This window comes from Emys orbicularis, chromosome 19 (assembly GCF_028017835.1).
Source record: "Emys orbicularis isolate rEmyOrb1 chromosome 19, rEmyOrb1.hap1, whole genome shotgun sequence".
Taxonomy (NCBI): domain Eukaryota; kingdom Metazoa; phylum Chordata; order Testudines; family Emydidae; genus Emys; species Emys orbicularis.
This window is the reverse complement of record NC_088701.1, coordinates 11,727,815-11,753,339: the sequence shown is the minus strand read 5'-3', so window position 1 is coordinate 11,753,339 and position 25,525 is coordinate 11,727,815. Positions and strand designations below refer to the sequence as shown.

Here is a 25,525-nt window from a genome sequence, read left to right as displayed (position 1 = left end):
TACTGTAGTGCCCAAAATGGATATTGAGGGGGTCTTGGTACAGATTGAAGTGACTGACCAAGTTTGCAAACAGGCCCTGAACTATGCTCCCTGCCCTGGATTGCACCAGGTGCTGCGTTCCTTGGCTGCCGTGGCACTCAGTGAAGTTGAGAGTGCTCCGTACTTTGCAGGAGGTGCTGAGCATTTGTAAGTTCAGGCCCTTTATGACTCATGGATATAATTTAAAATAAACAGACACAAAGACTGATGCTGCCCATCTGCTAGGAGGCTCCTGGGGGAGGAGGTGAAGGGAGCAGATTTCATTACTGTACATTTAAAAAGCCCCTGTTTCCCACTCCTCCACCCATTCTCTCCCCTTAGTTTCTTTATCATCATCTCCTTTCACCCTCTTTCTCTGTCTTCTCTTCCTCTCCACTTCTCTCTTCCTTTGCTTTTCAGGTGATGCTCAGTAAGGGGTTAATCCTGTGCCTTTGAGGTAAATGGGAATTTTGCCATCAACTTCATAGAGAACAGGATTGGGCCCTAATTCTTCTTAGCAAGGACACTAGATACACCTACTTTTAGGGCAAAGTGCTCCCCAATACCTTCAAATCCCAGTAAAGCCAATGGATGTTAGGGGCACTGAACATCTTTCAGACAAACTGTAACTCAAGATGAAATCATACAGTGTTAGGGTTAAATAAACAATAACTGCAGAGGATGCGAGTCATTCAGAGGAGAACTTGCTGAAATATTTTGATTTTTAATTATATTGTCTATAATTTTTTTCCCAAATTTGATTAAAAACAAACCTGAAAAATGTCAATGACAACTGTTATCAGGAAGTGTGCATCCAGTGTTTTGGAGCAGCTAAAGAGGTGGCTGAATTTTTTTGATTTTTGAAATATATAAATGATTTTTATACTGTGCAATCTGAAAAAAAACCCAAAACCTATCTGTAAAGATTTTTAATTTAATTTAAACTGCTTTTTCAACCAGCTCTAATTAAGAGGTAACAAGGAAGAGAGGAAAAATTTGTCTTCAAATGATGGTAATTGACAAAAGATTGAGAGATATGCAAATTAAAAAGCCTTTTCAGAAACAAGACATGGAATGGGGGGAAGAGAAATAGCTCAAAATTGATGTGGGATTTCAGCGTCTAGTCCTGAACTAAGCAGGAGCTGCCATGGAATTGTAGTAAACTTTAGGCCTGGGTGTGTTCAGTGATGAAGCAACTTCTCCTCGTTACTAATATGTCCTTTTCACATTGCCTGTCTTCTCTCCTTCCTTGCAGTTCTGGAAAAATGGTCAATGGCAGTCCATCTATATTTGACTAACTGGGAAAAGTGCAGATTCCCCAGAATGGGTGCATCGGGATTCTGCGATCTAATTCTTCCTTTACAATGTCATGTGACCAGCAGCTGGCTGAAATGTGAGGAGCTGGAGGTGAGAATTGCTGGCTTTCTAAACCTTTAGCAGAAATTGTAATGTTAAATTCTATGTGTCTGTCACTCTTTGTGATGATGGCATTTAATGGTAGGTCCTTTTGGATGGAACAGAGTGTCATGTAAAACATCTAAAACCCATATATTTATAATGTCACCACATCATGGAAATTCTGTCTGTACACGGTGTACATGGATTCTAGTTTTATGCACCTAATGTGCAGATGAACACGGGATAGTGGGCTAACTTAATTCCTGGTATAAGTCCATTCAGCCCCAGTGGAGTTACAGCAGGGATGAGTTGGCCTAGAATGCATACTAATCTGGGGAATATTTTACCTGGTATAGTTGTGAGGTGCATTAGAATATAATCCTGAAACCAACCCTATGAGTCCTGGTTCTTTACCAGGAAATTTTGAGATAGGCCCATTCCTACAGTGGAACAAGGGAAGTTGCACTCATTAGAAGTAGAAAAGGTGTGCCCATTGGATGATATTGAATGAATTCTTAGGAACATAAATTCTGTGTCTCATCTATGCAGCTCAAGCAGGCCATCATCAAAGCCCTTGGTCCCATGATGAGCCTCCTGCTACACAAAGAGGAGTATCAAGATCGGATATTTGAACCGATCTCATGGCTCCTTGAGCAATATAAGGAGGACATTGATGTTTTTCACGTCCCCAAGGTGAGGTACCACTCATTAAGGTAACTGTCTATGTGTGTGCATGTATGAACTGCGCGAGGAATTTGCTGCCAGTGGGGTTTCCTGGTTCAGACAGTGACTTGTTAGATAATAAATATACACATGAGTTCTGGGTTTATACACATGGTGACCCAGGCAACAAGATTTGTAGGTAAATGCCTCTTATGAAAAGCATCCTCTGTTTCCTGGGGAGGATGATAAGGAGACAAAAAACAAAACACCTGCCCCCCTCCCCAACAAGATACTCCCTCCTTGTGATTTCCCAGTACATCCTGTCAACTCTGTGTCTCTCTTTTAGATCATAAGCTCCTCAGAGCAGGGGCTGCCATATGTTGTCTCTGGTCAGTGCCAAACCAACTGTCAATGGTTGAAAATTAATACTAAGGAGGCTTGAGGGTGATTGCTTTGGATTATGTAACTAGATTGATATAAAAGCATTGCATATCTATTTCATCTACCGTTCTATGCAGTGCTGTTGTAGCCATGTTGGTCCCAAAATATTAGAGTGAGAAGGTGGGTGAGATAAACTAATTAAAGATATTGTCTCACTCACCTTGTCTCTCTATTTTATCTACCCTCAGTACCACATGAGCAAGAAGTAAGGGGCTATATTCTGTCTTCAGTGCAGGGCTGGCTCCAGGCACCAGCGCAGCAAGCAGGTGCTTGGGGCAGCCAACGGAAAGGGGTGGCACGTCTGGCTCTTCTGTGACAAGTCAGCGGCGGGTCCCTCAGTCCCTCTCGGAGGGAAGGACCTGCCGCCGAATTGCCGCCAAAGAATGAAGCGGCGGCGGTAGAAGTGCCGATCGCAGCTTTTTGTTTTGTTTTTTCCGTTGCTTGGGGTGGCAAAAACGCTGGAGCTGGCCCTGCTTCAGTGGGGCTATACAGTTGTAAATGAAGTCATGAGACAGCAATAACTTCTTGGGTAGTGATATTTACTCACCGTCTCTGCTGGTTGAAGCTTTCTGGTACAGAGTGTGTGATCACTTTTGGAGTTGAAATACCCATGATTTGGAGGGAACCAACGCATCATGGACTTGTTTGATAGCATCAGGGCACTACACAACTGCTTAAACATAGTAAAATATGTAGATGGCATCAGAGACATTCTGGAAGCTTCAAGCAGCAAAGGAGAAAAGTGTTTAGATGCAGGAAGGAATTTGATTTTCACCTTTTTTATCAATCAGCTGGCAGAGGACATAAACTCATCACTGGTAAAGTTGGCAGATGAGATAAAAATTGGGGAGTGGTAAATAATGGAGAGGACAGCTCACTGATTCAGAGTGATCTAGATCACTTGGTAAACTGGGCGCAAACAAACAATATGCATTTAAATACGGCTGAATGTAAATGTGTGCATCTAGGCACAAAGAATTTAGGCCATACATAACATGATGGCGGATGCTGTCCTGGGAAGCAGTGACTCTGAAAAAGATTTTGGGGGTCATGATGAATAATCAGCTGAACACGAACTCATGCTGTGGCCAAAAAAGCTAAAGCTGGGATGCATAAAAAGGGGAATCTCAAGTAGGAGTACAGTGGTTATTTTACCTCTAAATCTGGCACTTGTGTGACTACTGTTGGAATACTGTGTCCAGTTCTAGTGCCCACAATTCAAAAAGGGTGTTGATAAATTGGAGAGGATATTGACAGAAGAGCCACAGTGACTAAAGGATTAGAAAACATGCCTTATAGTGGTAGAATCAAGGAACTAAATCTATTTAGTTTAACAAACAGACAGTAAAAGGGTGCGCGATGGGGTTTACCTACCCCGCATTGGTTCAGCAGGGGTTAATCCTACTTTGTGGGCCGAGGAGGCCATGCCCCCCCATCTCTGCTGGGCATGCTTCAGCTGGAACCAGGATATGAAAGAGCCGCTCAGCTCAGGCTGAGATGACTGCCGAAGGGAGCAGAGGTGCATTGCAGGCTCCTGCAGAGAGACTGCCAGAGCTCCAGGATTCAGAGGCCAGCCGGACTGTGGCTGCAACCGACCCCCAGCCACCCAGTGCCAGAGATGGAGGAGAGACCACAGAATCCCGGAGACTACCAGCTGCAGAAGAACGGGTGGGAAGTAGCCTAGGTGGACTAAGCACGGATCCAGTTGAGGTACCGGGCTTTGACTCGGCATGTTTTGGAAGGATTCCCGCTGAGTTGGTGGCAGATACCCCTGCGGCAAGACAGGCCCTGGGCTGGGACCTGTGGAATAGGTAGGACCCAGTGGAGAAGGGCTAGCCACTAGGCAACACTTCCCTGCCGCAAAAGGTGGTTCTATTGACTCTGGCCACTAGGCCACATTGCCCTGCTGCCAAGGGCGGTTCCATTGACTCTGGCCACTAGGCAACACTTCCCTGCCGCAAAAGGTGGTTCCGTTGACTCTGGCCACTAGGCTGCACTGCCCTACCGCGAGAGGTGGTTCTATTGACTTTGGCCACTAGGCCGCACTGCCGTACCTAGAAGGGCAGCCCTAGTGACTCAGGCTGTTGGGCCGTGGACCCTCACCGAAGGGCTGTTGCGCTGATCCCGACCATTAGGCTATGCTGCCCTAGGAGCCAGGACTGCTGCGGTGGCTAGGGAGACTAGGCCAGTTGGGCCGTCCCAGATCTACTTCAATTCCTTCACAACCTGGTACCACCCTGATGAGGTGGACCTGTCCTGTGACAGGGTGATTTAATTACAGTCTATAATATCTTACACGAGGGACTCATGTTTTATAATGGGCTCTTCAGTCTAGCAGAGAAAGGTGTAACTTGATCCAATGGCTAGAAACTGAAGCTAGACACATTCAGACTGGAAATACGGCATACATTTTGAATGGTGAGATAATTAACCATTAGAACCGAGGCGGATTCTCCCTGACTGACAGTTTTTATATCGAGATTGGGATGTTTTTCTAAAAGCTCTGGTCTGGGAATTATTCTGGGCAAGGTCTGTGGCCTGTGTTATACCGGAGGTCAGACTAGATGATGGCAATAATCCGTTCCGGCCTTGGAATCTACGAATCCCCTGAAGCTGCTTCAGTCACTACATATTGCTCCTTCGTGTGCCCACCATCTGACTTTCACCCTCTGTTGCAGACTCTGAGCCAGCTCTTGGAGGTCTTTGGTGAATATAAGATCCCTCTACCTAAAGGGAAGTTTCAAGCCATCTGCAGTGCTCTGCACAACCAGGTGAGGGGTGGTTTTGCTTAGATCCCTTGTGCTTAGGCACAGCAGATCTGAAGCATATTAACAATAAAAATCTATCGAATGATAGTGCAGAGCCTGGGGACCTCCTCATGCCTTACTGATTTCTGCAGGTTCAAGAGTAAGGAGGTAGCGGTCTCATTTTCTTAGCTAATATCCAGCTCAGTTTGTAAAGCAATTTCACCATAAGCCAATTATCAGGGGGAGTCAGAGTTGTATAGTAAAAACTGTGGCTGTGTCTTGATTAGATCAGCTCTGCTGCTCAAAACCCTTTAGCTTCTCTTATCTAATATATTGGTCATTGTGTTTGATTCTTGCTGTGCATTCAGTACCATCAACCTGGGGTTGAGACCTCTATTTGGACAAGTAGGAAGTGGAAGCTTAGAAATTAATTGAACATTTTCTTTTCAATTGCTTCTGATTAGTTTTTCTTTGACCATTTCCCTTCTTCCCACAGATCTGTTCTCAAGCTAAGCCGCTTAGCACGGAAAATCACACAGAGCTGTTCGATTGTATAGTTCTGCTAGGTAAGGGGAAGAGACCTGTACTCAATGGGCTGGGTTAAGCAGCACTTTCAAGCTGGTACCCTTATGCGCTTCGGTCTCAAGAGGCTGGGTTGAGCAGCACTTTCAGCTGCCCCCCAACCCTTATGTGCCCCAAGTTTAACACGTCCCTATCACACTTTCACGTTACAATTGTACTGGTAGTAACCCACTTGATGAGCAAACCCCACAGTATTTTTGGGTGCTACAGGGATCTTTAGCTTAGGTACAAGAAGCGTTGCTGCAGAGTAAATGGGGGGAAGCTAAAAACACAAAAGAGTAAAATTCAGAGAGAGAGAGAAGCAACCAGCTGAACCATAAAAGTTATTTTATTGAATAATAGTGATAACTACACAAGGAGGGCTAAACAAACATAACCGTTACATTTTAGAGGTTAATACCTGAGGTAGAAAAGAAAACAGAGAGAGGGATCTCACCCACTCCATGAGGCTTGAACTGGTCGGGGTTCCCATGTGATGTTGGTAGCTCAGGGTCCTGAGTGCTGGAGACAGGCAGAGCCCCCAGCACGATCAGTCAGGAGATGGAATCCCAGTGGAACTGATGCAGAGTTTGGGTCTATACATCAGAACCCTTACTTGGGCATAGGTAGGGGGTTTTGTAGAGAAAATACAATGGTTCAAGGAAAAAACACTAGATTTGTTTATGGGTAAACTGATGTCAAGGGTTTTCTTTAGGCTAGACAATATGAACTGATCACTCTCTTGGCTATGGGTGGTATTTTCTTCCAGGGAGCTCATTAAGCAACTAGGCTGCTTCAGTATTTTGCAATATCAGTGAAAGATTTATTACTAGAATTGGTCTGATAATTGCTGAGCTGGGTGTGTGCAGGGGTAGGTTCATGAGCATCTGGAGCAGGGATTCCCATGATGCAGTGCGTCCCTGCTTTTCTGGTCCCAGAGTTCAGTGCGGTTCCCTGTTCCTCGTTCTTTATGCTAATCCCTGTCCCATCTTTCATGCAGATGAGGCTAGGGGAGTTGTCTCTGTTCTTCATTCTGTATGCGAATGGAGATGTCTTAATCTTGTCACCCTTGTCAGGGGGGGTCTAGGTGTGTCTCCCCATGCCCTTCATTGTTCTCTGCAAGCCTTTTCTCTGATCGGTTTTGGTTCAAACAGAGATGGGGGGGAGGGGTGTCCTTCATGAGTCAGGCTAGATACTGTGCCCCGGTTCCCCAAAAACACAGAGGTGACTGGTATCAACAATAAGGATGGCAAGTGAAGTCTCGTACAGCTGGAGAACTTTCATTCGTCATTCTTTAATTAGACTCAGGAAACTTTTGGTCAGTTTGGATCTGTGATTGGACAAATAGCACCATACAGCTGTGATTCACTGGCCACGTCCCGTCAGTGGGTGGTTGACTGTATCAGCTGCCTTCTCTGTATACAAGGTGAGGAGACCATTAGCAGGTATAAGTAATTCTTCACCGTTAGCAGGTATAAGTAACTCTTCACCTTCTTTCACTGTTGTAATGTCCATTTTTCTGCCTGTCTAGTTCTTTCTGTCTTGTCTGTTGGCGCTTAGATAACAGAGTGGTGGCATCTTGTAAATACCTCATTAGAAGAGAAGATTATGATGTGTAAAGAGCCTAGCACATTTTTGGGAACTGTACAAATGGTCTGCATACAGGTAGATAACTGCTAAATTCCTTAGGGCTTCTCTACACAGGGAAAGTTAATCCAAATTAACTAAAGGTGTAAATTTAAAGTGCATTAGTTAAATGGCATTAAACACATGTGGATGCTTGGATTCTGAATTAAAATGGACCTTATTAATTTTAGTGAATTACATGAATTAAACTAACCTGAATTAAGGCCACTTTAATTCTACATAAGTGTGTCCCCATAGGTGTTTAATGAAGTTTAACTAACGCATTTTGAAAATGAATTTGGATTAGCTTTCTTGACTATCTCCATGTAGAGAAGGCCTTGGTACTAAACATTTTCATTCTCTTTACCCTGCCACAGGCTGTATTGGAGGGGTTTCCTGGAATAATTCTTTAAACAAAAAGTTCTTCCAGCAGCCCTCTGTCATGAGCATTCAAAGCTACTGGAGTAAGTGTAGGCCATTTTCCCCTTTGTGAAAGAGTAGGATATTCTTTTCACCTAATGGGATAGAGCTTGGTTATTTTTTAAGGCCATTTCCAATTAGGGTGACCAGACAGCAAATGTGAAACTTCGGGACAGGATGTGTGTGTGGGGGGGGGGTAATAGGAGTCTATATAAGAAAAAGACCCCAAAATTGGGACTGTCCCTATAAAATCGGGACATCTGGTCACCCTATTTCCAATTACTATTAATCAGTCCTAAAAAACAGTGTTGGTGATTCAGAACCAGAAGAAGGAACTCCAGTTTTTGAATGTACAACATAGAAATCCCAGCATTGTTTAGAAGTGACTGAGGAGCCTGGGTTTCTTGCTGAAGTTTTTGTCCATCCCCATCTCTTTTACAATGCAAGTTTGGTGGAGGGATTTACCTCTACTTTGGAACCTCAGATCCACCTGCATGAGTTGTACTTGAATATGAGATTAGATTTAAATACTGAGAGCAGAGAGGCTACTGAAACCAGACACACCCAGAAAGCTGCTCCAAGCTGAATACAGTGCTTGTTCAATCCTGTATCATTCACAGGCTCCAGGGTTTTTGCCGCCACCAAGCGGTAGGGGGGAAAAAAAAGCCGCACTCGCGATCGGTGGCACTTCGGCGGCAGCTCCACCGCGTCGCTTTCTTCTTCGATGGCACTTCGGCGGCAGGTCCTTCCCTCCGAGAGGGACCGAGGGACCCACCGCTGAATTGCCGCCGAAGAGCCGGACGTACCGCCCCTTCCCCTTGGCCACCCCAAGCACCTGCTCGTTGCGCTGTTGCCTGGAGCCGGCCCTGATCACTCACAATAACATACCATTACTGTTAACTTTCAGACATTTAAGGTGTAATTCCGACTCCATTACAGTCAACAGGAGTTTTGCCATTGACTTTGATGGGGCCAAGATTTTACACTATGCTGATAACAGCATAGCACATGGATCCTTCTGTATGAATATCCATGCAGTAGAGGTTCAGTTTCATGAATCGTTACAGTACTTTTTCTCCTTTTCTCCACTCCAGGCCAGACCATGAACCTGGGGTCAGCGGAGGAGGAGCTGAGATGTCTCCGTGAAGCACTAACAGCTCCAGACCCTGAAGTTCTGTTTCAGGCATCTTCCAAAATGGCCAGGGTAACTGCCTCAAAAAGCTTGTGCGGATGTTCTAGTGACCGGGCACTGTTAATTTTACATTTACCGCTTTCATGATGCCTTTCCGTACTTGGAGCGAACTGTGGGAACGGGGCATTCATTGCTAGTAACCAGCAAGATGCTTTTCATAGATGTGTGCTATGAATGCCATGTAAAAACCAGATTCCACAGAATGTTGCACGCACATGAAAATACGCACGCAGCTGCGCACACATGTACCTATCCAGCCATCCATGAGAAAAAACGGTGTTAGTGGAACATCAACTTGAGAAACCACCCAGTCTTCATTCTGTCACCTTGTGGGTTTGCCTTAGCCTATATTTGTGTGCATGCCTCTCTTTACTTCATTTTATATGTTGTAAAAAGATGCAGTGTATATAAGAGAATACAAACTGGAAACTTACCTCCTGCATATCCAGTACAATGTTGTGCTAACTGTGCAACAGAGGCTTTGCCTCTAACCTGATATCATTAGTGTAGAATACAAAAATGTAGTATCTAGACTATAGAGAGAATTGTAACCCCAAATGGCTCGCTAGACATAAGGCTAATTAACAATTTGCTGATGCATATATCTTTTTCCAGAGATATTAGGCCTCCATTTTTAAAAGTGCTGGAGCCAACCATCATTGCAGTCTCTCCTGTTTTTGATTTGTTCCCAGGTTGTTAGTGAGTACTTTCCTTCAGAACAGGCCACAGACTTTATTAAGGCCACACTGGATGTTATGCTGTCTGCTAGCCCCACCTGTGCCACAGCAGCTGGACTGTGGATGAAGATCATCCTGAAGGAGTGTGGAGATGCCATGCTGGACAAGGTAAAACGGGAAACTGGAGAGGTTTTCTGCCTAAACGCTAGGCTTTTAAATCTTTGCCCTCATGTGTAATGAACAAAAATCTTGCTGTTTCTCCCCCTCGGACATAGAGTTGATTCCATCTTTGTTCCCACCCTAAGATAGGCAATGGCAGAATCAATAGCAGTAGACAGAGATAATCCAAGGGAAAAGGAAGATGGTTGGTTATTTATTTGTCTAGCTTGTTGCCACAGTATTCAGCCAAGAAAGGCTTGAAAAAACAGACTCTGGGGAAAATACAACAAGACAGAATGACTGGCACTTGGAGGCATCCAGTTCTTAGGAGGCCTACCTGGATAAAAATAGCACTGTAGTCATTCCCAGTCAGTCTGGAGCCTGGGCTCTGAGACCCACCCTCTTGCCAGGTTTCAGAGCCTGGGCTCCAGCCCGAGCAGGAACAGCTACACTTTTAGCCCCATAGTGCAAGCCCAGGAGCGCTGCCAGCTTTTCTGCCGCCTAGGGCGGCGGAAGGTCGTGCCCCGAAATGCCACCCCCCCCCGAGGCGGCAGAAGGTCCCGCCGCGGAAATACCGCCATGGTCGCCGCCCCCCAAATTGCAGCGCCCTAGGCGACCGCCTAGGTCGCCTAATGGGTTGTGCTGGCCCTGTGCAAGCCCCACAGGCCCAGGTTGACCTGAGCTCTGAAACTCACTGCTGTGGGATTTTTTTGTAGACGTACCCTTTAAAAATAGAAGGAGGGAGGGAGAAAACTATAGAATCATAGAATATCAGGGTTGGAAGGGACCTCAGGAGGTCATCTAGTCCAACCCCCTGCTCAAAGCAGGACCAATTCCCAAATTGGTCTAAATCATGCCAGCCAGGGCTTTGTCAAGCCGGGCCTTAAAAACCTCCAAGGAAGGAGATTCCACCACCTCCCTAGGTAAAGCATTCCAGTGCTTCACCACCCTCCTAGTGAAATAGTGTTTCCTAATATCCAACCTAGACCTCCCCCACTGCAACTTGAGACCATTGCTCCTTGTTCTGTCATCTGCCACCACTGAGAACAGCCGAGCTCCATCCTCTTTGGAACCCCCCCTCAGGTAGTTGAAAGCAGCTATCAAATCCCCCCTCATTCTTCTCTTCTGGAGACTAAACAATCCCAGTTCCCTCAGCCTCTCCTCATAAGTCATGTGCTCCAGACCCCTAATCATTTTTGTTGCCCTCCGCTGGACTCTTTCCAATATTTCCACATCTTTCTTGTAGTGTGGGGCCCAAAACTGGACACAGTACTCCAGATGAGGCCTCACCAATGTTGCATAAAGGGGAATGATCACGTCCCTCGATCTGCTGGCAATGCCCCTACTTATACAGCCCAAAATGCCATTAGCCTTCTTGGCAACCAGAGCACACTGTTGACTCATATCCAGCTTCTCGTCCACTGTAACCCCTAGGTCCTTTTCTGCAGAACTGCTACCTAGCCATTCGGTCCCTAGTCTGTAGCAGTGCATAGGATTCTTCCGTCCTAAGTGCAGGACTCTGCACTTGTCCTTGTTGAACCTCATCAGGTTTCTTTTGGCCCAATCCTCCAATTTGTCTAGGTCCCTCTGTATCTGATCCCTACCCTCCAGTGTATCTACCACGCCTCCCAGTTTAGTCTTTGGGATCCACTATTTATATGCCTTATTCTGGAGCCCAGTGCGTTAGGGCTAGATGAAAGGAGCACTCCACAAAACTTCTAACAAGGCTGGTGAAAGGCCTCAGGACAGGGAACCCTCACAGCAGAACTGCCATGTTTGCCCAGTGTTTTGAAGATGTGAAGGGCTAGGAATGACTATGAGAGGTCGTCACCTGTTCATAGTCCCAGGCATTTGCACACTGTGTTTAAAGCACTTGCATATTTTGTGCTTGTGGTTGTTTATGAACTCCACATTCTTCGAGGCAAATGGTCAGATTTGGCTGCTTAAATCACACCTGCAAAATCTGGGCAAGCAAAGCCTTCTTTTGTGCATGCGAACTGGTTTATTTAATGCATAGCTGGGCACCACCACATTAATTTACCTGGTTGTATATGTGTGTCAGTGTTAATTTTTACAGCCAAGTGCGGTCAATTTTTGTGGGTTAAATCTAAGCAGACATATTTGAACATTTGTTTCTTGAAGTGAGGAATTTCTAAAAAAGCAGCAAATAACTAAATAAAGGTTTTGATTCTGTAGAATGAATGGAGAGAAAGAAAAAGGGACATTTCTTTCTGGTTTTGTTCCTTCCAGGTGCCAGATATCCTGGTTATAATATATAGCCACATGCCTACTATCCAGGAGGGCAGCTTGAGGCAGTTCCTGGTGGAGGCGGTGTCCATTTTAGCTCACCGTGACCTAGAGACAGTGATCTCCAGCCTCCTCGGCGAACATCTGCCGATGGACAGGTATATACCGCTACCTATTGCATTCATCTTGGTAAAACATGGATCCCACAACTTTACTGGGAGATGTAGGGCTTTATTTAAGCAGCAGACAGTTTGGGATAATTCCTAAAGGTTAATAGCCTGGGTCTTTCTGCAGGAAGGTCCAAGAACATGTTAAGGTGGGGTGCGGAGAGAAATTAAGTTTCATTCCGTTTCCATTAATTAATAGCTGCTTTGACATCCTAAAGACCTATCTTTACTGGTATAACTGGAGTATTGTTGGAAATATCTACCTCCCTAGACACCTGAATTGACCTCACTCTGGAAATTAGCAGTGGCTCTTGGTTTCCTGGTAGCATGACAGCTTCAAGTCCAAATCCCTGGCTGATTACAAAGAATAGGGCCAATATTATCATCAGATCGCCGCTTGGTATCAGTGAGGGTGTGGCTGCTAGAATAGAGTTGCTATCCTTTGGACTTAACACTGGACTGGAAGCAGATCCATCATTTCATTTAAAGATCCCTAACTGAGTTATCAGTTATCAGTGCTGGAATTATGACCATAAGAACGGCCATACTGGGTCAGACCAAAGGTCCATCTAGCCCAGTATCCTGTCTTCTGACAGTGGCCAGTGCCACATGCTCCAGAGGGAATGAACAGAACAGGTAACACTGGTCTACAATTTTTGAGAAGTCGTCTGCTTCAGAGATAAAATGTGCTATTTATTATGTATTTTGATGTGCTGAATTCAAATATGACAATTAAAACAACTGATTGGCTACTGTTTCTAAGATATTTAAGTTTTTACATTTTATGTCTATGTATATTGTGTAGATAGTAGAGTTTTAATCATAAATTGTAAACCTAGGTCTTTTCATGTGTTTATGGTTGCTTTACATGATAATATTTCATCTGTCCTGTTTATGTAACACTTTAAAAATCAGCAAAAGGGTTATATAAATAAAATTTATTATGAAACAAATGGCAAAAAACTATTCTGTACATAGTTTAGTCCTATTCAGTGTCTACTCGGCGCTTCTTGGCTTGTCTCTTGTATTCATTAAATGGAGCATCTCTTGTCACTGTCCAGCAATATTCTGCAAGCATTGATGGCTCCATTTGCCCTGATAGCGTTTCTCCATTGTTGCAATGTCCTGGTGAAATCGCTCGCCGTGCTCGTCGCTCACTGCTCCGCAGTTCGGTGGAAAAAAATCTAGATGAGATTGCAAAAAATTTATCTTTAGTGACATGTTGCAACCAAGGCTTTTGTATGCCTTGAGGAGGTTTTCCACCAACAACCTGTAGTTGTCTGCCTTGTTGTTTCTGAGAAAATTTATTGCCACTAACTGGAAGGCTTTCCATGCCGTCTTTTCCTTGCCACGCACTGCATGGTCAAATGCATCATCTCGAAAAAGTTCACGAATCTGAGGACTGACAAAGACACCTTCCTTTATCTTAGCTTCACTTAACCTTGGAAATTTTCCACGGAGATACTTGAAAGCTGCTTGTGTTTTGTCAATGGCCTTGACAAAGTTCTTCATCAGACCCAGCTTGATGTGTAAGGGTGGTAACAAAATCTTCCTTGATTCAACAAGTGGTGGATGCTGAACACTTTTCCTCCCAGGCTCCAATGACTGTCGGAGTGGCCAATCTTTCTTGATGTAGTGGGAATCTCTTGCACGACTATCCCATTCGCAGAGAAAACAGCAGTACTTTGTGTATCCAGTCTGCAGACCAAGCAAGAGAGCAACAACCTTCAAATCACCACAAAGCTGCCACTGATGTTGGTCATAGTTTTTGCACCTCAAAAGTTGTTTCATGTTGTCATAGGTTTCCTTCATATGGACTGCATGACCAACTGGAATTGATGGCAAAACATTGCCATTATGCAGTAAAACAGCTTTAAGACTCGTCTTCGATGAATCAATGAACAGTCTCCACTCATCTGGATCGTGAATGATGTTGAGGGCTGCCATCACACCATCGATGTTGTTGCAGGCTACAAGATCACCTTCCATGAAGAAGAATGGGACAAGATCCTTTTGACGGTCACGGAACATGGAAACCCTAACATCACCTGCCAGGAGATTCCACTGCTGTAGTCTGGAGCCCAACAGCTCTGCCTTACTCTTGGGTAGTTCCAAATCCCTGACAAGGTCATTCAGTTCACCTTGTGTTATGAGGTGTGGTTCAGAGGAGGAGGATGGGAGAAAATATGGGTCCTGTGACATTGATGGTTCAGGACCAGAAGTTTCATCCTCTTCCTCGTCTGACTCAAGTGAGAATGATTCTGGTGCATCAGGAACCGGCAGTCCTTCTCCGTGGGGTACTGGGCGTATAGCTGATGGAATGTTTGGATAATGCACAGTCCACTTTTTCTTCTTTGACACACCTTTCCCAACTGGAGGCACCATGCAGAAGTAACAATTGTTGGTATGATCTGTTGGCTCTCTCCAAATCATTGGCACTGCAAAAGGCATAGATTTCCTTTTCCTGTTCAACCACTGGCGAAGATTTGTTGCACAAGTGTTGCAGCATATGTGTGGGGCCCACCTCTTGTCCTGATCTCCAATTTTGCAGCCAAAATAAAGGTGATAGGCTTTCTTAACCATAGTGGTTATACTGCGCTTTTGTGATGCAAAAGTCACTTCACCACAAACATAGCAGAAGTTATCTGCATTGTTCACACAAGTACGAGGCATCTCTGCTCACTTTGGCTAAACAGAAATGTGTCCCTTTGCAAAATCAAACACTGACAAATAAGAGAGCACGACACTGTATGATTTCTAGGGCTGATATAGGGCAATTTGTTCAGCAGAGTGATGTAAGCTTCGTTATGATTGCATCATCCATGACTTCTAGGAATAACATGATGCAATTCATATCATGTATGACGCAATACCAGCTTCAGATTGCATCATTCATTGTTTTGCCTAAAAAGCAAGTACTGTCCAAACCCAGTCATAGATTTATTCATAGATCCAGTCAAAGATGTATTTTAGTCATTTCTGGTTTAAATTGAGATCCCTTCCCTTTATAACTCACTTATCCTCCGCCATTCCCAAGTCAAGGGTCGTATATACTGACCCAATAGCATATCTTGAAAACTAGAGCCAATCAACAATTTTAAGCATCATTTTCGTTCTCAGTGACCCAGAATTAGTAAAGTTTGACTACATTTATTTCAGAAGCATTTTGGCTGTAGAGCAGTGTAATTTATTCCAGTATCTTTCCAGGTATTGAAGTTAAGCTGACTGGTCCATAACTCCCCAGGTCCTTTTTGTTCTCTCTTTTAAAGATAGGTACTATGTTTGCCCTTCTCCAGTCCTCTAGGACATCACCCATCCTCCTTGAGTTCTTGAAGATAATCGCTTACGGTTCTGAAATTGTTCCAGCTAGTTCCTTAAGTATCCTACGGTGAATTTCATCAGGCCCTGCCGACTTGAATACATCTAACCTATCTAAATATTCTTTAACCCATTCTTTCCCTATTTTGGCTTGTGGTCCGTCCCCCAGGTTGTTAATATTAATTGTGTTGAGTACCTGGTCACCATCAACCTTCTTAGTAAAGACTGAAGCAAAGGCATTAATCACCTCAATCTTCTTGATGTCACCAGTTATTCACTCTCCTGCTGCACTAAGTAGAGAACCTCCACTTTCTTTCACCTTTCTCTTGCTCCTAATGTGTTTCTAGAACCCCTTCTTATTGCCTTGTATGTCCCTTGCTAGGTGTAACTCCTTTTGTGCCTTTGCAGGAGGGCAGGGGGTTGGTGGGGATTGCTGGAGGGGCAGGAGGGTGGGGACCTTCCTGCTCCAACTTATTGTTGAGGACAACCAGGTCTGCATGGTGATCAATATATGAGCTCCTGGCCTTCTTCCAGGTCACCTTTAGGGAGGAGAAAAAGTAGCACCTCTTCTGCAACTCCTCCCAGTTGTGTGGGCAGCATGGCGAGCTCTGTGGGCAACACAGGAACCTGCAACACAGGGAGAGGGCTCACCCCAGGGCACAGAGACCTGTGCTGGTAACACCTCGCTAACCCTGCACACCAGCCTTGCCTGGGATCAGTGACTATAATGGACAGTGGCTTGATCCCAGCCCTGAGGTTCTGCAGCTCCCAGCCCGTGCAGCCCAGTCACCAGCTGGGGCTTATCTCACTCCTGGCCTGGACACAGCCGATTGAGGTACCTCCTCGCCAAGACAGGCCAAGAAACAAGGGCTTCATTTAATGGAAGGTTTTAACATTTGTTTTTATTCCAATTCTTCCTGCTCGAGCAATTCCTTCTGCTCCTCTTTATCCCCAATTAGTTAGGGCTGACAGTGAAGAGGAAACTGCTGAGGACATTGTAGATTTTTTCAGTAACATTCCACAGCAGCAGCCCGTGCCTCCTCCCCCTCCGCAGGCTGTGCCTGCTAACGAGCCTCGCCCGGTAGTGTCAGCTTCACCACCGCGTGTATCAGCTGCACAAATTGTTCTTTCTTCTCCTGTGAGAGAACCCTCCTCTTCACCACAAAGGGATGATTCTGATCCTCCCAGTAGCTCTCCCGACTCTGGTCCTTCTGAGGAGGGTACCCGTTACTTTACTAGAAGCCTGGCACAGACACTCCAGGCTCCTTTAAGAGAACTGCCCAGGACTGCAGGACAGTTGGTTACAGTGCATACCCCGTGGTCACCAGGAGATCTGAGAAACTTGGTAAAGGAATTTCCTAAGGTTAGGGAGGAGCCAGAAAAATTTAGAGAAGAGCTCCGGACAGTGGTTCAGTATTATAATCCATCTTGGGCAGACATTAATCAACTCTTACGGATGATTATGCCAGCCGAAGTTCGACAACCACTTACCAGACAGGCAGCTTGGCCAGGTGCCGCTGGAATTGAGCGTGACTTAAGAGAGGCTAGGGACCATCTCTTAAATTCTATTACGGAAGTCTGCCCTAAGAAGACAGATTGGACAAAGATTACCCACTGTAAACAGAATAAAGGAGAGTCCCCTGCTGATTATCTAGATAGACTGACTAAGGTTTTCAACAACATTCGGGAATTGATCATAGAATCATAGAATATCAGGGTTGGAAGGGACCTCAAGAGGTCATCTAGTCCAACCCCCTGCTCAAAGCAGGACCAATTCCCAACTAAATCATCCCAGCCAGGGCTTTGTCAAGCCGGGCCTTAAAAACCTCCAAGGAAGGAGACTCCACCACCTCCCTAGGTAACGCATTCCAGTGCTTCACCATCCTCCTAGTGAAATAGTGTTTCCTAATATCCAACCTGGACCTCCCCCACTGCAACTTGAGACCATTGCTCCTTGTTCTGTCATCTGCCACCACTGAGAACAGCCGAGCTCCATCCTCTTTGGAACCCCCCTTCAGGTAGTTGAAGGCTGCTATCAAATCCCCCCTCATTCTTCTCTTCTGGAGACTAAACAATCCCAGTTCCCTCAGCCTCTCCTCATAAGTCATGTGCTCCAGACCCCTAATCATTTTTGTTGTCCTCCGCTGGACTCTTTCCAATTTTTCCACATCCTTCTTGTAGTGTGGGGCCCAAAATTGGACACAGTATTCCAGATGAGGCCTCACCAATGTCGAATAAAGGGGAACGATCACGTTCCTCGATCTGCTGGCAATGCCCCTACTTATACAGCCCAAAATGCCGTTAGCCTTCTTGGCAACAAGAGCACACTGTTGACTCATATCCAGCTTCTCGTCCACTGTGACCCCTAGGTCCTTTTCTGCAGAACTGCTACCTAGCCATTCGGTCCCTAGTCTGTAGCAGTGCATGGGATTCTTCCGTCCTAAGTGCAGGACTCTGCACTTATCCTTGTTGAACCTCATCAGGTTTTTTTTGGCCCAATCCTCTAATTTGTCTAGGTCCCTCTGTATCCAAACCCTACCCTCTAGTGTATCTACCACGCCTCCTAGTTTAGTGTCATCTGCAAACTTGCTGAGAGTGCAGTCCACACCATCCTCCAGATCATTAATAAAGATATTAAACAAAACCGGCCCCAGGACCGACCCTTGGGGCACTCCGCTTGAAACCGGCTGCCAACTAGACATGGAGCCATTGATCACTACCCGTTGAGCCCGACGATCTAGCCAGCTTTCTATCCACCTTACAGTCCATTCATCCAGCCCATATTTCTTTAACTTGGCGGCAAGAATACTGTGGGAGACTGTATCAAAAGCTTTGCTAAAGTCAAGGAATAACACATCCACTGCTTTCCCCTCATCCACAGAGCCAGTTATCTCATCATAGAAGGCAATTAGGTTAGTCAGGCACGACTTCCCTTTGGTGAATCCATGCTGACTGTTCCTGATCACTTTCCTCTCCTCTAAGTGTTTCATAATTGATTCCTTGAGGACCTGTTCCATGATTTTTCCAGGGACTGAGGTGAGGCTGACTGGCCTGTAGTTCCCCGGATCCTCCTTCTTCCCTTTTTTAAAGATGGGCACTACATTAGCCTTTTTCCAGTCATCCGGGACCTCCCCCGATCGCCATGAGTTTTCAAAAATAATGGCTAATGGCTCTGCAATCTCATCCACCAACTCCTTTAGCACCCTCGGATGCAGCGCATCCGGCCCCATGGACTTGTGCACGTCCAGTTTTTCTAAATAGTCCCGAACCACTTCTTTCTCCACATAGGGTTGGTCACCTTCTCCCCATATTGTGCTGCCCAGTGCAGCAGTCTGGGAGCTGACCTTGTTTGTGAAGACAGAGGCAAAAAAAGCATTGAGTACATTAGCTTTTTCCACATCCTCGGTCACTAGGTTGCCTCCCTCATTCAGTAAGGGGCCCACACTTTCCTTGACTTTCTTCTTGTTGCTAACATACCTGAAGAAACCCTTCTTGTTACTCTTAACATCTCTTGCTAGCTGCAACTCCAAGTGTGATTTGGCCTTCCTGATTTCATTCCTGCATGCCTGAGCAATAGTTTTATACTCCTCCCTGGTCATTTGTCCAATCTTCCACTTCTTGTAAGCTTCTTTTTTGCGTTTAAGATCAGCAAGGATTTCACTGTTTAGCCAAGCTGGTCGCCTGTCATATTTACTATTCTTTCTACACATTGGGATGGTTTGTTCCTGCAACCGCAATAAGGATTCTTCAAAATACAGCCAGCTCTCCTGGACCCCTTTGCCCTTCATGTTATTCTCCCAGGGGATCCTGCCCATCTGTTCCCTGAGGGAGTCAAAGTCTGCTTTTCTGAAGTCCAGGGTCCGTATTCTGCTGCTCTCCTTTCTTCCTTGTGTCAGGATCCTGAACTCGACCATCTCATGGTCACTGCCTCCCAGGTTCCCATCCACTTTTGCTTCCCCTACTAATTCTTCCCTGTTTGTGAGCAGCAGGTCAAGAAAAGCTCTGCCCCTAGTTGGTTCCTCCAGCACTTGCACCAGGAAATTGTCCCCTACACTTTCCAAAAACTTCCTGGATTGTCTGTGCACCGCTGTATTGCTCTCCCAGCAGATATCAGGGTGATTAAAGTCTCCCATTAGAACCAGGGCCTGCGATCTAGCAACTTCTGCAAGTTGCCAGAAGAAAGCCTCATCCACCTCATCCCCCTGGTCTGGTGGTCTATAGCAGACTCCAACCACGACATCACCCTTGTTGCTCACACTTCTCAACTTTATCCAGAGACTCTCAGGTTTTTCTGCAGTTTCATACCGGAGCTCTGAGCAGTCATACTCCTCTCTTACATACAACGCAACTCCCCCACCTTTTCTGCCCTGCCTGTCCTTCCTGAACAGTTTATATCCATCCATGACAGTACTCCAGTCATGTGAGTTATCCCACCAAGTCTCTGTTATTCCAATCGCATCATAGTTCCCTGATTGTGCCAGGACTTCCAGTTCTCCCTGCTTGTTTCCCAGGCTTCTTGCATTTGTGTATAGGCACTTAAGATAACTCATCGATCGTCCCTCTTTCTCAGCATGAGACAGGAGTCCTCCCCTCTTGCGCTCTCCTGCTTGTGCTTCCTCCCAGGATCCCATTTCCCCACTTACCTCAGGGCTTAGGTCTCCTTCCCCCGGTGAACTTAGTTTAAAGCCCTCCTCACTAGGTTAGCCAGCCTGCTGGCGAAGATGCTCTTCCCTCTCTTCGTTAGGTGGAGCCCGTCTCTGCCTAGCACTCCTCCTTCTTGGAACACCATCCCATGGTCGAAGAATCCAAAGCCTTCTCTCCGACACCACCTGCGTAGCCATTCATTGACTTCCACGATTCGACGGTCTCTACCCAGGCCTTTTCCTTGCACAGGGAGGATGGACGAGAACACCACTTGCGCCTCAAACTCCTTTATCCTTCTTCCCAGAGCCACGTAGTCTGCAGTGATCCGCTCAAGGTCATTCTTGGCAGTATCATTGGTGCCCACATGGAGAAGCAGGAAGGGGTAGCGATCCGAGGGCTTGATGAGTCTCGGCAGTCTCTCCGTCACATCGTGTATCCTAGCTCCTGGCAAGCAGCAGACCTCTCGGTTTTCCCAGTCGGGGCGGCAGATAGATGACTCAGTCCCCCTGAGGAGGGAGTCCCCGACCACCACCACCCTCCTCCTCCTCTTGGGAGTGGTGGTCGTGGAACCCCCATCCCTAGGACAGTGCATCTTTTGCCTTCCAATCGGTGGAGTCTCCTTCTGCTCCCTTCCCTCAGATGGGTCATCTAGTCCACTCTCCGCATTAGTACCTGTGGAGAGAACATGGAAACGATTGCTCACCTGTATCTCCATTGCTGGTGCATGGACGCTCCTCTTTCTCCTTCTGGAAGTCACATGCTGCCAAACCTCTTCACAATCCTTCTGTCCCTGCTGTGCCTGCTCTGAATCTTCAGAACATTGTGGCCGTAGAAGCATCTCCTGACGTCTGTCCAGGAAATCTTCATTTTCCCTTATGCAACGCAGTGTTGATACTCGTTTCTCCAGCCCTCGAACCTTCTCTTCCAATATGGAGACCAGCTTGCACTTTGTACAGACAAAGTCGCTTCTGTCCTGTGGAAGAAAGACAAACATGGCACAACCTGTGCAGGTTACAACAGCTGATCGCTCACCTTCCATATCCCTGTCCTCTTAAGAGCTTCCTCAGCTGTTGCAGGAACTACTCAGAGAAACCTGCAGATGAAAGCCTCAGTGAGCTCTCTCCAGGCGAGCTCCCAGGCACACTCCCTCTGTTAGCCTCTGCTGTTCGCCGCTCAGCTGGTTCGCTGCTGACTGCCCTTATATACCAGTCAGGCCCACTCAAGGCCCACCTGGAACAAAGCACTCCCAATTCACACTTTTCAAACAAACAAGCAAGCAATCAAGCACACGGTCAAACTGACCAACTGTCCCAGCAGCAGACACTCAGATACTCACCAACACAGCCCCCCTAATGCAGCACTTAGCGTACCTCCTCTCGGACAGCTCCCAGGCAAACTCCCTCTGTTAGCCTGCTGAAAATCAGCCAGCTGAAAATGCCAGAGAGGCAGTAGGGGCTGCTTTTGTTCAGGGACTCTTACCAAAGATTCAGCAGCAGTTAAGAACTATCTGTATTGGCTGGCAAACTAAACCCCTTTCTGAATTGGTGACAGTCGCCAATCATTGTACAGCTTGCACAGAGCAGAAGAAAGAGAATACTGAAACAAATCTTTTGGCCTTGCAGTTAGAAAATTATCAAAACAAGGGCCGTGGGGGAATGAAGGGAGGACGAGGTCGCGGGCGAGGAAGAGGGAAAGGTCCCTCGTATCCTACCCAGACCGGGAACACTGCATGACACTTTTGTGGCCAAGAGGGACACTGGAGAAATGCGTGCCCAACCCGACTATCTCAGAACCCTCCACCTCCTTTACCAAATCCTGAAGCGTCTGCTTTTACGCCACAGAATACCTCTTACTAGGACAGCCTGAGGGAACGTAACTGCATCATGAATCCTTTAATTCCTATTAATCAAGAAGGCCCCTATGTAAATTGTGAAATTGCAGGACAATCTGTTACTTGTCTTGTGGATACTGGAGCTAGTAGATCTGCTCTAAGATCCTCAGAGTTTCCCTCTGTTCCTTTGTCAACTTTGTCTGTAAATGCCGTTGGCATTTCAAATCAACCTGTTTCGCATCCTGTCACAAAACCCCTTGCGGTTTCACTAGGGCCCCTTGCTAACAAGCATGCATTTTTGCTCAGCCCCTCCTCTCCTGTGAATTTGCTGGGAAGGTATCTTTTGTGTAAATTAGGCTGTACTATCTATTGCACACCAGATGGCGTATTCTTACAAGTTCCTGATGAGAATACTAATCTAGTGTTGGCTACACTCCACATAGAGGAGCCAGCTAAATTACCAACAACTCTTTGCCCTGACTTGTGCATTTGTTGTCACAAGTTCCCCCTCATCTCTGGTCTCGGCATGCAAATGAAGTGGGACAGATTCGGACAGCTGAGTCGGTTAAGATTTTTGTTGATCCTTCTAAAGCTTTGCCAAGGGTTCCACAATACCCTCTGCTGAAGTGCCGCCAAAGACTGGAGCTCCGCTGGGTGAGGAAAGGGATTCTCGACCAGGGCTCACGGGGCCCCTGTGGGGTCTGGGGCAAATTGCCCCACTTGCCCTCCCCCCCCCGGGCTGCCCTGTATCAATGTGGAGTAGAGTGTAAGAATTACTTCTTGAGTCTTGCTTACAACACTCCCGCTAATACATCCCAGAATAATGTTCGCTTTTTTTTGCAAAAGTGTTACATTGTTGACTCATATTTAGCTTGGGATCCACTCTGACCCCCAACTCCCTTTCCGCAGTACTCCTTCCTAGGCAGTCATTTCCCAGTTTGTTTGTGTGCAACTGATTGTTCCTTCCTAAGTGGAGTACTTTGCATTTGTTCGTACTGAATTTCATCCTATTTACTTTAGACCATTTCTCCAGATCATTTTGAATTTTAATCCTATCTTCCAAAGCACTTGCAACCCCTCTCAGCTTGGAATCGTCCACAAACTTTGTAAGTGTACTCTCTACGCCATCATCTAAGTCCCTGAAGATATTGAACAGAACCAGACAGAACCCTAACCCAGAACTGATCCTCCCCAACCCCCAAACACCGCCCCCCTGCACAGACACCAGTCACACACGCCCCTCACGTGTACACACAGAGCCCTGCACAGAGAGCAGCCAACCCCCCCCCGCACAGACACCAGTCACCCCCCACACACACACAGACATCCTGCACAGACATCAACCACATACACAGGGAGGGGACTTAACCCTAGGAACAGCTGACTCAAAGGGGAGGGCAGATTCTCCATCACCCGGAGTTCTTAAATAAAGATTGAGGGTCTCTGTCTAACAGATCTCTGGCTGTGGTATGCAGGAGGGCAGACTGGCTGAGCACAGTGGTTCTTTCTGGCCTTGAAATCTCTGACGCTATAATCCATTAGATCCCACTCCCCTCCGAGAGCCAGAAATAGACTCCGGGAGTCCTGCCACCCAGCTATTGGCTGTGACTCCTGTCTCTCCTCCCCAAGACAGACGCAAAACCCAAGACTCCTGAGCCCCAATATCCTGCTGCCATCTAGTAAATAGCTGTGTAACCCACTGTCAAAGTGAGTGCCCCCCCACACCCCAGTAGACTCACATGGACAGGGTCGGGGGGGGGGTTAACCCCCGGCCCTTTTGTCCAGGCAGCACAGCTGGGGCTGGGCTCCTGCCTACATGGTTTAGAAGCAGCTACATACAAGATTTCTGTTATTCTGGTTTTATTTTTCAGCCGTTGGGTTGTTTGAACATCAGCCTTTCCGCCAGGTTCAAATGCCTGGAGCTGCTGGGCCTGGTGTGCTGGGCAACCCGGCCCAAGGTTCCCTGCTGCAGGTGGTGTTACTCCATATGGGTGCTGCTGTCACACCCAGCAGGCAGAGAAGACGGCGGGCAGGGGGGATGATAACACAAAGAACTGGGCAATGAGACCTGGGCCTTTTGCTGCCCCTCGCCCCCCTCAGCTGCCCAGAGTCTCCCTGCCAGTGACTGGGCGCTAGCCTCTGGGTCACAGCAGGCAGAGGCGGGTTAAAATTTATTAAGGGCCTGGGCACAAAACATTTGGGCCCCCACCCCATTCAAACACAAATGTGTGAATACAAAGACTCCATTCACTGTTTACACAATGCATTAATAATGAAGCAAACCAGTTCATGATGGCTAAATATAAACTGCTCCATTTTTCCACACAGAAAATGAATACGGCTAGAGATCACTACACGAAGGTGTTCACTGTGACTGGACAACCCTGGTGTTACACGAATCAGTCGTTCGCAGGTCAACACTCAATTCTTTCATCTCCCCCAATTTTCTTATCCCTGACCGTTACGCAGGGGCCCCTCACCAGCTGCAGTGACTCTTGCTGGTGGCCACTCTGACTCTTGTTCCTAAAATATTTAACTAACTTTAGGGAAAATAAACAAATATGCACATACCCATGTCCAAATCAGTGTAATTTATTTATGTAGGATTTGGGGTTTTTTTGCAAACCGAATAATACAAATAAAGTCGAGTTGTCTTTATTGTTTACTGGCCCTAAGCAGAATAGAAACGCAAACAAGGTGCTTTGCACATTCTTGTCGTTTTTGGTGTAGTTTCTTTTGTTTTTTGGTTGCTTTGGTTATTTTTAGCCTTGCGAGCTAGTAAATCTGCTGCTGTGAAAAGTGATACTTGTATGTTAATATCACTTTTCACAGCACTTACACAGCCCCGGCAAGCCTGGAGACAAATTAAGCCCTGGATGGGGAGGTGGGTATGGAGGCAGCGGAGGTCCAGGGGAATGGATAGGAAGCTGGAGGAGGCAGTGGGTCCCAGGGGCAATGGGTGGAGTGGGAGTGGCAGCATAGGCCAAAGTTAATGGGGGCGGGGGGGTGAGCTAGGGGCCTGCACCTGCCATTGCATGGCCAAGAGCCGGAGGCAGAAAGCCGAAAGCCCCACAGCCGAATCCCATGGCCTGAGCTTGAAGCCCCGTGGCCAGGGGATTGAGCATGTGGACAAAGCCCAGGGCCGGAGGAGGCAGAGTGGGCCGGGGCAATGGGGGGTGGGTGAGCCTGGGGCTGGCACCTGCTGTCTCACAGCTGGGGACCAGAGCCAGAAGACCCGTGACCGGATCCTGGGGCCTGGAGCCCTGCGGCCAAGGAACGGAGCATGCGGTTGAAGTCTGGGGCCTGAGGAGGCAATGGGGACCAGAGAGATGGGAGGGAGGGGATGAGCCCGGGGCTGGAGCCTGCCGCCATGTGGCCGGGGGACAGAACCCAAAGCTCAGTGACCGGATTCAAAG

At 46.8% G+C, this 25,525-nt stretch overlaps 1 protein-coding gene and 1 pseudogene across 1 annotated transcript in view; one reads left to right on the top strand and one right to left on the bottom strand.

Annotated features, from left to right (window-relative positions):
* Nucleotides 1–15,863, top strand: part of LOC135891907 (ultra-long-chain fatty acid omega-hydroxylase-like) — a 66,920-nt gene extending 51,057 nt beyond the window's left edge. The window contains exons 13-19 of the mRNA XM_065419597.1: nucleotides 1,966–2,109; nucleotides 5,199–5,291; nucleotides 5,764–5,833; nucleotides 8,969–9,078; nucleotides 9,759–9,911; nucleotides 12,153–12,338; nucleotides 15,804–15,863. Coding sequence (XP_065275669.1) covers nucleotides 1,966–2,109; nucleotides 5,199–5,291; nucleotides 5,764–5,833; nucleotides 8,969–9,078; nucleotides 9,759–9,911; nucleotides 12,153–12,338; nucleotides 15,804–15,863 — 816 coding nt within the window. The remainder of the gene's footprint in view (nucleotides 1–1,965; nucleotides 2,110–5,198; nucleotides 5,292–5,763; nucleotides 5,834–8,968; nucleotides 9,079–9,758; nucleotides 9,912–12,152; nucleotides 12,339–15,803) is intronic.
* The window catches only part of LOC135891988 (adhesion G protein-coupled receptor E2-like), a 1,091,233-nt pseudogene that overhangs the window by 284,722 nt on the left and 780,986 nt on the right, over nucleotides 1–25,525 (bottom strand).